The 11,373-nt window shown below is 50.6% G+C and overlaps 1 protein-coding gene across 2 annotated transcripts in view; it reads left to right on the forward strand.

The window, feature by feature from the left end:
- LOC147091961 (uncharacterized) overlaps positions 1 to 11,373 on the forward strand; it is a 102,210-nt gene that overhangs the window by 27,254 nt on the left and 63,583 nt on the right. Inside the window, exon 3 of one of the 2 annotated variants that reach the window (XM_085976953.1) lies at positions 894 to 2,083. The exons of the other annotated variant lie outside the window; for it this stretch is intronic. Within the exon in view, the coding sequence (XP_085833079.1) occupies positions 894 to 1,917 (1,024 nt within the window). The 3' untranslated portion in view covers positions 1,918 to 2,083. Of the gene's footprint in view, positions 1 to 893; positions 2,084 to 11,373 lie in introns of those variants that run through there. 2 annotated transcript variants of the gene reach the window in all.

Consider the following 11,373-nt stretch of genomic DNA (forward strand, 5'->3'; position numbering starts at 1 on the left):
CCAGGAGGACCCAACAATTTCCAATGTGAGACTGTCAAGGGAGGTGGATTCTAGGGGAGATTAGGTTGTTAAACAGACACTGTCCCTACAATGTAAAAGAGTATTGTTTTAGGAACAAGTATTTCTGTACAGGCTTTTAATCCAGTTTACATCTACAGATTTGTTTTAATTCATTCTTGGGATGTGGGCGTAGCTCGCAAGAGCAGCAAATATTGCCAATCCCCAGTTTCCCGTTGAGAAGGGGGTGGTGAGTCGCCTTCTTGAACTACTGCAGTCCGTGTGGTGAAGGTATTCCCACAATGTTGTTCGGTAAGGAGTTCCAGGATTATGACCCAGTAACTATGAATATATCTGAGTCAGGATGATGTGTGACTTGGAGGGGAACTTGGATATGATGGTTCTCCCATACAACAGCTGCCCTTGTCCTTCTAGGCGGTGGAGGTTGCGGGTTTTGGAGGTTCTATCAAAGTTCTGGTCGAGTTGCAGATGTATAAAGTTCCTTTCCTTCGCCCCCTCCCCCCTCCCACTCCCACCTCTCTCTCTCTCTCCTCCCATAGAGGCCAGAGTCTTGTGTAGGCCCAGACCAGGTGGTGGATTCCCTTCCCTGAAGGACATTAGTGAATCAGTTGGGTTTTTGTGACAATCCAGCAGCTTTCATGGTCACTTTTTTCTAGTGCCGGCCCACCAAATGACCAGATTCACTGAGCTCAATTTCACAACCTGCCTTTGTGGGTTGTCTCTCACGCTCCCTGTTTTAAATTAATTTTACAGGGCACTGAAAGGGGAGGACTTACAGATGGTAAGCTCAAACCAAACATCACTTCAAGATCTGACAGAGTCAGTCGACTCATCGGATCTGAATATCACCGGCCTCTGAACATGGAAGCAAAAAGCACCGTTCACAGTGGGGAGAAACCGTACACGTGTTCTGTGTGTGGACGAAGCTTCAGCCAACCCTCTGGCCTATCGAGACACAAGCGCATTCACACCGGGGAGAGGCCGTTCACCTGCTCTGAGTGTGGGAAGGGATTCACTAATTCATCCAACCTGCTGATACACCAGCGAGTTCACACTGGGGAGAGGCCGTTTACCTGCTCCGAGTGTGGGAAGGGATTCACTAATTCATCCAACTTGCTGACACACCAGCGTGTTCACACCGGGGAGAGGCCGTTCACCTGCTCCGAGTGTGGGAAGGGATTCACTAATTCATCCAACCTGCTGACACACCAGCGTGTTCACACCGGGGAGAGGCCGTTCACCTGCTCCGAGTGTGGGAAGGGATTCACTAATCCATCCAACTTGCTGACACACCAGCGTGTTCACACCGGGGAGAGGCCGTTCACCTGCTCCGAGTGTGGGAAGGGATTCACTAATTCATCCAACTTGCTGACACACCAGCGTGTTCACACCGGGGAGAGGCCGTTCACCTGCTCCGAGTGTGGGAAGGGATTCACTGATTCATCCACCCTGCTGAATCACCAGCGAGTTCACACTGAGGAGAGACCTTTTAACTGCTCGGACTGTGGGAAGTGCTATAAAGGTTCCGGGGAACTGATACACCATCAACGTGTTCACACTGGGGAGAGACCGTTCACCTGCTCTCACTGCGGGACTGGGTTCAGGTGGTCATCTGAGCTCATTGTACACCAGCGCATTCACACTGGGGAGATGCCGTTCAGGTGCCATCACTGCGGGACTCAGTTCAGGCAGTCATCTGCGCTCACTGTCCACCAGCGCACTCACACTGGGGAGAGGCCGTTCACCTGCTCCATGTGTGGGAAGGGATTCACTCAGTCATCCAACCTGCTGAGACACCAGCGAGTTCACACTAGGGAGAGGCCGTTCACCTGCTCTGAGTGTGGGAAGGGATTCACTCAGTCATCCAACCTGCTGAGACACCAGCGAGTTCACAAGTGACTGCAGGGGTTGGATTCTGTTGTTGTTGCTGCTGTTAATCACATCCAGGACTGAACCATGTTCATTCTGACAGTTGGGGATTGTTTCTGCTGATAAATTCCAGCCCATTTCCCGGAGTTATTAATATTCTGGATAGATGTCAAATAAATCAACTTTGTTTTAAACACATTGTTGTAGATCTTTGTCTTTCCCACCTGAGTGTTTAGCATCACCTGGCTGGAGCTCAGAAAGGACAATCTGGGGGAGGATCGTACGGCGGGAGCAGAACTCCAGCCTGGACACAGTTCTTCAGGGCCACACTGAGAGGGGCAAACGGCACTTGGTCTTTCTTGTCTCTCTTCACTGACAGCAAAGTTGCCGTGCAGGTTAATCTCGAGGCGTGTGAGAAACGTATCCCAGCCACACTCTGCCATGGTTCAGAGCTCCTAGGCACGGAACAGAAGGCTCCTTTAGGAATGTACCCCAGTGCTTTTTTTTTTATGGCCTTATTAACCTGTGTTGCTACTTTTAGTGATTTGTTTATCTGTGTCCCTGGATCCCTCTGCTCCTCCAGCCCATTTAGACTCTTAGGGGGAAATTCGGTGGCGCCCCCTTTGGGTTGCTAACGTTTCCGGGGCTAATTTTAGCCCCCTAAAAAAGTTAGCGCCCCTGCGCATTAAATTCAGTGGTAGCGCCCCAAGCAGGAGGCGGGGTGCTACTGGAAGTGCTCCCCTCCCTCTTGAGGCGCTACCAGTGAATTTCATGGTGCTTCGTGTAACAGCGCCACGCCCGTCGGCACATAGCACCGCGTCATAGCAGACCTCCCTCCCTGATTAAAGGGGAGGAGCCTAGCACTGCGCACACCGGGGCCCTGCTGGACCACCGGGGAGTGCGGTGTCGGATCAAGAGGAGCGCCGGGCTGAGCGATCACGGCTGACACCCCGAAGGAGAAAGGAGAAGGGGGCAGGTGCTTGCAGTCGGCCAAAATAAAAATTTGCCGCCCGACACCTGTCCTTTAAGTGGTGTCGCCGCGGCTGCAGGAACGACCCCTGACCCTGTCTGACATATCATAAGAACATAAGAAATAGGAGCAGGAGTAGGCCAATCGGCCCCTCGAGCCTGCTCCGCCATTCAATAAGATCATGGCTGATCTGGTCCTAAACGCCAATCCACTATCACAGAACCATCTCCTGAATCTAACAGAATTAGACACACGAAATAGGAGCAGGATCAGGCTACACAGCCCCTGGGCCCGCTCCGCTACCCTCAGGGCCATGACCGATCCGAACCTAGACTCATGTCCAAATTCCTGCCCGCTCCCCGTAACCCTTAATTCCCTTTACTTCTAGGAAACTGTCTATTTCTCTTTTAAATTTATGTAATGATGTAGCTTCTACAGCTTTTTGGGGCAGCATATTCCATGGACCAACCACCCTCTGAGTGAAGTAGTTCCTCCTCATCTCAGTTTTGAAAGAGCAGCCCCTTATTCTAAGACTATGCCCCCTGGTTCTAGTTTCACCCATCATCGGGAACATCTTCCCTGCATCCACCCGATCCAACCCTTTCACAATCTTATATGTTTCAATAAGATCGCCTCTCATTCTTCTGAACTCCAATGAGTAGAGTCCCAATCTACTCAACCTCTCCTCATATGTCCATCCCCTCATCCCCGGGATTAACCGAATGAACCTTCTTTGTACTGACTCGAGAGCAAGTATGTCCTTTCTTAAGTATGGACACCAAAACTGTATGCAGTGTTCCAGGTGCGGTCTCACCAATACATTGTACAACTGAAGCAATACCTCCCTATTTTTATATTCTATCCCCCTAGCAATGAAAGCCAACATTCCATTGGCCTTCTTAGTCACTTGCTGCACCTGCATACTAACCTTTTGAGTTTCGTGCACCAGGACCCCCAGATCCCTTTGTACTTCAGTACTTTCCAGTTTCTTGCCATTAAGATAATAACTTGCTCTACGATTTTTCCTGCCAAAGTGCATAACCTCACACTTTCCAGTATTGTATTCCATCTGCCAAATCTCTGCCCACTTACTTAGCCTGTCTATGTCCCCTTGCAGGTTTTTTATGTCCTCCTCACTCACTACTTTCCCTCCCATCTTAGTATCATCTGCAAACTTTGATATGTTACACTCGGTCCCCTCCTCCAAATCGTTAATATAGATTGTAAAGAGTTGGGGACCCAGCACTGACCCCTGTGGAACACCACTAGTTACTGATTGCCAGTCTGAGAATGAACCATTTATCCCAACTCTCTGCCTTCTGTTAGATAGCCAATCGTCTATCCATGCCAGAATATTACCCCAATCCCGTGGTTTTTTATCTTAAGCAATAATCTTTTGCATGGCACCTTGTCAAATGCCTTTTGGAAGTCTAAATACACTACGTCCACTGGTTCCCCTTTATCCACCCTATATGTTACTTCCTCAAAGAACTCCAGCAAATTTGTCAAACATGACTTCCCCTTCATAAAACCATGCTGACTTTGTCCTATTAAATTATGATTATCCAAATGTCCTGTTACTGTCTCCTTAATAATGGACTCCAAAATTTTACCTACCACAGATGTTAGGCTAACCGGTCTATAGTTTCCAGCCTTCTGTCTACTGCCCTTTTTAAATAAGGGTGTTACATTAGCAGTTTTCCAGTCTGCCGGGACCTTTGCCGAGTCCAGGGAGTTTTGGAAAATTATTACCAATGCATCCACAATCCCTACCGCCACTTCCCTCAAGACCCTAGGATGTAAGCCATCAGGTCCAGGTGATTTATCTGCCTTGAGTCCCATTATTTTACCGAGTACCACTTCCTTAGTGATTTTGATCATGTTTAGCTCCTCCCCCCCTTTAGCCCCCTGTTTGTCCAGTGTTGGGATATTCTTAGTGTCTTCTACTGTAAAGACTGATATTGACTGGGGAGAAAGGTCAGAGAGAGTCCCATTGACTCAGATACACACTGGTCCTGGAGATGGACTGGGGAGAAAGGTCAGAGAGAGTCCCATTGACTCAGATACACACTGGTCCTGGAGATGGACTGGGGAGAAAGGTCAGAGAGAGTCCCATTGACTCAGATACACGCTGGTCCTGGAGATAGACTGGGGAGAAAGGTCAGAGAGAGCCCCATTGACTCAGGTACACATTGGTCCTGGAGATGGACTGGGGAGAAAGGTCAGAGAGTGTCCCATTGACTTAGATACACACTAGTCCTGGACATGGACTGGGGAGAGAGGTCAGAGTCCCATTGACTCAGATACACACTGGTCCTGGAGATGGACTGGGGAGAAAGTTCAGAGAGAGTCCCATTGACTCAGATACACACTGGTCCTGGAGATGGACTGGGGAGAAAGGTCAGAGAGCGTCCCTGTGACTCATACACACTGGTCCTGGAGTTGGACTGGGGAGAAAGTTCCATTGACTCAGATACACACTGGTCCTGGAGATGGACTGGGGAGAATGGTCAGAGAGAGGCCCATTGACTCAGATACACACCGGTGCTGGAGATGGACATACAAGAATGGATTAGGAAAAAAAGGGTGACTTTTGGCAGATACAAAGGACTAAAAGCAGTGGAAGCCCGAGAGGAGTACAGATAGTGCAGGGGGGTACTTAAAAAAAGAAATTAGGAGAGCGAAGAGGGGTCATGAAAAAACACTGGCGGGCAAAATAAAGGAAAATCCCAAGGTGTTTTGTTGGTATATTAAGGGCAAGAGGATAACCAGGGAAAGAGTAGAGCCCATTTGGGACCAAAGTGGCAATCTGTGTGCAGAGCCAGAAGATGTAGGTGAGGTTTTAAATAAATATTTTGCATCTGTGTTCACTATGGATAAGGACAATGCAGGCATAGAAATCAGGCAGGGGGATTGTGATATACTTGAACAAATTAGTATTGAGAGGGAGGAGGTATTAGTGGTTTTAGCGGGCTTAAAAGTGGATAAACCCCCAGGCCCAGACGAGATGTATCCCAGCCTGCTGTGTGAGGCAAGGGAGCAGATTGCAGCGGCTCTGACACAAATTTTCAGAACCTCTCTAGCCACAGGGGAGGTGCCAGAGGACTGGAGAACAGCTAACGTAGTACCATTATTCAAGAAGGGTAGTAGTAGGGATATATCAGGGAATTACAGGCCAGTGAGCCGAACATCAATGGTAGGGAAATTATTGGATAAAATTCTGAGGGGCAGAATTAGTCTCCACTTGGAGAGGCAAGGATTAACCAAGGATAGTCAGCATAGCTTTGTCAGGGGGAGATCATGTCTAACCAATTTGATTAAATTTTTCGATGTGGGTGACTAGGTGTGTGGATGAGGGCAGTCCAGTTGATGTAGTCTACATGGACTTCAGTAAGGCTTTTGACAAAGTCCCACATGGGAGACTGGTCAAGAAGGTAAGACCCCATGGGATCCAGGGCAATTTGGCACATTGGATCCAAAATTGGCTTAGTGGCAGGAGGCAGAGGGTGATGGTCGAAGGTTGTTTTTGTGACTGGAAGCCTGTGTCCAGTGGTGTACCACAGGGTCTGGGTCCTTTGTTGTTTGTAGTGTACATTAATGATTTAGATATGAATGTAGGAGGTATGATCAGTAAGTTCGCAGATGACACGAAAATTGGTGGAGTGGTAAATAGCGAGGAGGGAAGCCTCAGGCTACAGGAGAATATAGACGGTTTGTTGGGAAAGAGCAGGGGAAATATCCCCGGTGTCCGAGCCAATGTTTATCCCTCAATCAATGTAACAAAAGGATAATAGCAAAATACTGCGGATGCTGGAAATCTGAAATAACAACAGGAAATGCTGGAAACACTCAGCAGGCCAGGCAACATCTGTAGAGAGAGAAACAGATTTAACAAAAAGATAGATTATCTGGTCATTATCACATTGCTGTTTGTGGGAGCTTGCTGTGCGCTATTTGACTGCCGCATTTCCTACATTACAGCAGTGACTACACTTCAAAAGTACTTGATTGGCTGTAAAGCACTTTGGGGCATCCGGTGATGGTGAAAGGCGCTATAGAAATGCAAGTGTTTCTTTCTTCACTGGTCTCACCAGCGACCTCTTCTGGCTGATGGTTGATTGACAGACGATAGTCCGCGCATGCGCACAGGGAGCGACGGTTTGGACTGAGTCCGGCACAGCGACCCCTCCCGGTCACCAAGGGGGGGAGGAAGGGAGGGGGGGAGAAAGGGAGGGGGGAGCCAGCAGACCCTCTCCCCTCTGCCGGCGATGGCTCCGCTGAGCTCCGTGCCGCCCCACGCACTGACATGCCGAGCGCAGCGCCCCGGTGAGCCCGAGCCCCGCCCTTCTGAGGCCGGGCCTGAGACGGCCGATTGCGGCTGGCCGGGCCTGGTTGCCTTGGTAACTCTCCGCCTCCCGATCTCCGGGCCTGAGCGGCTTGAGACGGCCGATTGCGGCTGGCGAGCCCGGTTGCCGGAGTAACCCTCTCCGCTCCCCCTCCCGAGCCCCGCCCCCCCCCCGAGCCTCCTCGCTTCCCTCTGGCCGCGCTCTGTGTGGAGGTGCGCCGTGCAGCGCGAGGAGCTTGCAGTGAGCCCAGCCAGCCTTTACCAAGATGGCTGGCCGCTGGTTCGGAATCGGGCCCAGCGGGATGGCCGGTGCGTAGCTCGGGCGTGGCTGGGCAACAGACGCCCAGGCTTCGAGGCCTGCCTGGAAAAACGGTGAAAGGTAGGAAAATTATAGAGGTTAGAAAAAAGATTTACAAATGAATTAACTTTTTTAAACATTTTGTGTTTTAAAAGCGACTTTTTTTGGTGGAAATGTAGATTTGAAAAGAAACACGCAGAAAGCGGGAAAAAGAAATGAAAAGTTTGGAATCACGATAGCGTCGACTCACCTCGGTTCAGAACGATAAGGCCCGCCCACACACGCACCGATTGGTCGACCGTTAGGTCACTGAAGCGTAGGATTGGTCAATCGTCCTGTCACTCGACTCTAGGGGGGCCCGCCCACACACGCCAGGAACCCGCCCCCGCCACGCCACGATTAGTCGACCGTCGGGTCGCTGGACCATACGATTGGTCGACCTCGATGTAACTCAATGCTAATGAGCAGATAATGAGCGGAATTTTGAACGTTTTTTGGATACTGCGGGCGCAATTTTTGTCCGGCCGAAACGTAAATACGCTTACGACCGTTCCGGAATCGCAAGCTTTCTTTTGATGTAACGCACGTGTAGGTACGCTCTATAACTTTAGAGTGTATAGCTCGATAGACAGACAGATGTATCCTAGATAGATAGATATACTATATACTAGCTGGGGGAGCCCGGCTTTGCCAGGGCTGTTTTGGGCCGGGCGGTTTAAATCGAGTGCGAGGCTTTGGGGCCTGTCTCTGTCCCTTTGTGAATCTGCTGCCGGGCAACATTTCTACCTTTTAATACCTTGAAAGATGAAAGTGAAAGTACTTATAAAACGTTTTTGGTAAATCTTATGTTATTTTTAAAAGAGATACTAACTTTTTCAAAGCTGGATGATCAAAGTAGTTTGAGCTGGAAGCTGAAGTAATGTTAGTGAAACAATGGCTGCCAGATCCCTGAGATGAAAACGATTAGTCCCGCCCACACACACACACACCGATTGGCCAACCATCAGGGGACCATACTGTCGGATTGGTCAATCGTGACGGCACAGGATTGGTCGAACCTTGACGTCAGTCAATCAATGCTAAGTAGCAGATAATGAGTTTAATTTTGAAGGTTTTTTGCATAAGGCGCGAACAATTTTCGTGCGACCGAAAAGTAAATACGCTTACGACCGTCCCGGAAGCGTAAGCTTTCTTCGGAGGTAACGCGCGCGTAGGTACGCTCTATAACTTTCGAGCGCATAGCCGGACAGACGCACACCCGAGGACAGAAGGACAGACAGAGAGATCGACTCATACATACATGCACTAGCTGGGGAGCCCTGCGTTGCGAGGGCAATTTTGGGGCGCGAGGGCAATTTTGGGGCGTTTGGTCTCCCTGCCCCTGTGTGTCCCCCCTCTCCCTGTCATGTCCTCTCCCTGTCCTATCCCTCCCTCCCCTCCTCTCCCCTCTCTCCCTCCCCTCCCCTGTCTCCCTCTCACTCCCCCGCTCCCCCACTCCCCTCTGTCCCTCTCTCCGGCCCCTCCCCCTGCCTAGCGCCTGAGGTCCGGTGCCGTTGCTGAGGTCCCCCGCGTATCGCGCGGCTGATGGACGGCCGCTGCGGGCAGGCGGGCGGCGCATGCGCGGTGAGTGCGGGCGGCGCATGAGCGGTCAGTGCGAGCGGCCCGCGGGAGCCGGCAAGGCCGTTAGCGAGCGGGAAACTTTGGGCGGCGCGCCCGCGCTCCGTCCGCGACACCTGAGAGGGGGAAGTAGAGAGAGACAGAGAGGGAAGAGGAGAAGGAGAGAGCAGGAAGAGGAGAGAGGGAAGAGGAGAAGGAGAGAGAGGGAAGAGGAGAAGGAGAGAAGGCAGAGAGGGAGAGAGAGAGAGATAAATTTTTTCAGCTTCAGGCCCCGAGTCCCCCCTGCGCGAGGGTGAGGAGGAGGCGGGGGGGTTGCTAAACACAATATAAAACTCAAATAAATTGTTAATTAATTGCCTAACACATAATTGAAATATTTACCTTAGTTCCCTAACACACAGAATGTGTGGGGGAAAAAATCGTGGAAAATCAAGATGGCGGCCACTCACCTCGGTTCAGAAGGATAAGGCCCGCCCACACACGCACCGATTGGTCGACCGGTCAGGTCACCGAAGCGTAGGATTGGTCAATCGTCGAGTCACTCGACACTCAACTGTAGGAAGACCTCGACGTCACACGGTCGCTAATGAGATGCTAATGAGCGGAACGCTGAACGTTTTTGGGATACCGCGGGCGGGATTTTTGTCCGGCCGAAACGTAAATACGCCTATGACCGGTCCGGAATCGCAAGCTTTCTTTTGAGGCGACGCGCGCGTCGGTACGCTCTGTAACTTCCAAACGTATAGAGACCAGGCGGACAGACAGACAGACATCGGGACAGACAGAAGAGCCGCTTTATATATATAGATATATATATATATGTATGTATATATATATATATATATATATCTCAAGAAAAGCAGTGGTCCTAGTACTGACCCCTGGGGAACACCACTGGATACCTTCCTCCAGTCTGAAAAACAACCGTTCACCACTACTCTATTTCCTGTCACTTTGCCAATTCCGTATCCATGTTGCCACTGTCGCTTTTATTCCATGGGCTTCAACTTTGCTGGCAAGCCTATTATGTGGCACTTGTCGAACGCCTTTTGGAAATCCATGTACAACATGTTAACCGCATTGCCCTCATTAACCCTCTCTGTTGCCTCATCAAGAACCTCAATCAGAATCAGAGCGGCCGGGCCCAGCGGACATGCAGCCAGGGCCCTGGCACCAGGAAACCCTGGGTGCAGCGCCTACCCCATCCGAGCCGCCGCTTTCCGGTTTCTTCAGCCGGTTCCACCAAGTCCGACTCGGGCCAAAGGACAGGAGCCAGGCTCCCAGAATGGCCCGCAGCCCCGGGGAGCATGCGCACTCTCAGCGGGTAAATCAGCGAGTTGGATAGAGTGGTTTCTGGGGCGCGGTGAATTGTGGGTGCTGCGGCCGCCATTAGTCAGCAGCTGTCGGGAAGAGTTTTATTGCAGGCTGACGGAAGGTAGGTACCTGGCCGCCTGTGTAGGTCTTTTTGTTGCTTCTGTTTGAGCTGGAGTGGAGATGGAGCAGAAGCAGCTGGGTTTAACCCCCAGTACTTCTGAGCCCAGGAGGACCCAACAATTTCCAATGTGAGACTGTCAAGGGAGGTGGATTCTGGGGGAGATTAGGTTGTTACACAGACACTGTCCCTACAATGTAAAAGAGTATTGTTTTAGGAATAAGTATTTCTGTAGAGGCTTTTAATCCAGTTTACATCTGCAGATTTGTTTTAATTCATCCTTGGGATGTGGGCGTCGCTCGCAAGACCAGAATATGTTGCCAATCCCCATTTTCCCGTTGAGAAGGTGATGGTGGGCCGCCTTCTTGAACCGCTGCAGTCCGTGTGGTGAAGGTACTCCCACAATGCTGTTGTGTAAGGAGTTCCAGGATTTTCACCCAGTGATGATGTAGCAACGGCGATATATGTCCAAGTCAGGATGGTGTGTGACTTGGAGAACTTGGAGGTGATGGTGCTCCCATGCACCTTCTGCCTTTGTCCTTCTAGGTGCTGGAGGTTGTGGGTTTTGGAGGTTCTGTCAAAGTTCTGGTCGAGTTGCAGATGTATAAAGTCCATCTCCTTTGCCCCCTCCCACCTCTCTCTCTCTCTCTCTCTCCTCCCATAGAGGCCAGAGGCCCAGACCAGGTGACAGATTCCCTTCACTGAGGGACATTAGTGAACCAGTCGGATTTTATGACAATCCAGCAGCTTTCATGGTCACTTTTTTCTAGTGCCAGCCCCACAAATGACCAGATTCATTGAGCTCAATTTCACAACCTGCCTCT

This window comes from Somniosus microcephalus, unplaced genomic scaffold (genome assembly GCF_052327205.1).
Source record: "Somniosus microcephalus isolate GS21.2 unplaced genomic scaffold, FLI_Smic_1.0 unresolved_chr3, whole genome shotgun sequence".
NCBI lineage: Eukaryota > Metazoa > Chordata > Chondrichthyes > Squaliformes > Somniosidae > Somniosus > Somniosus microcephalus.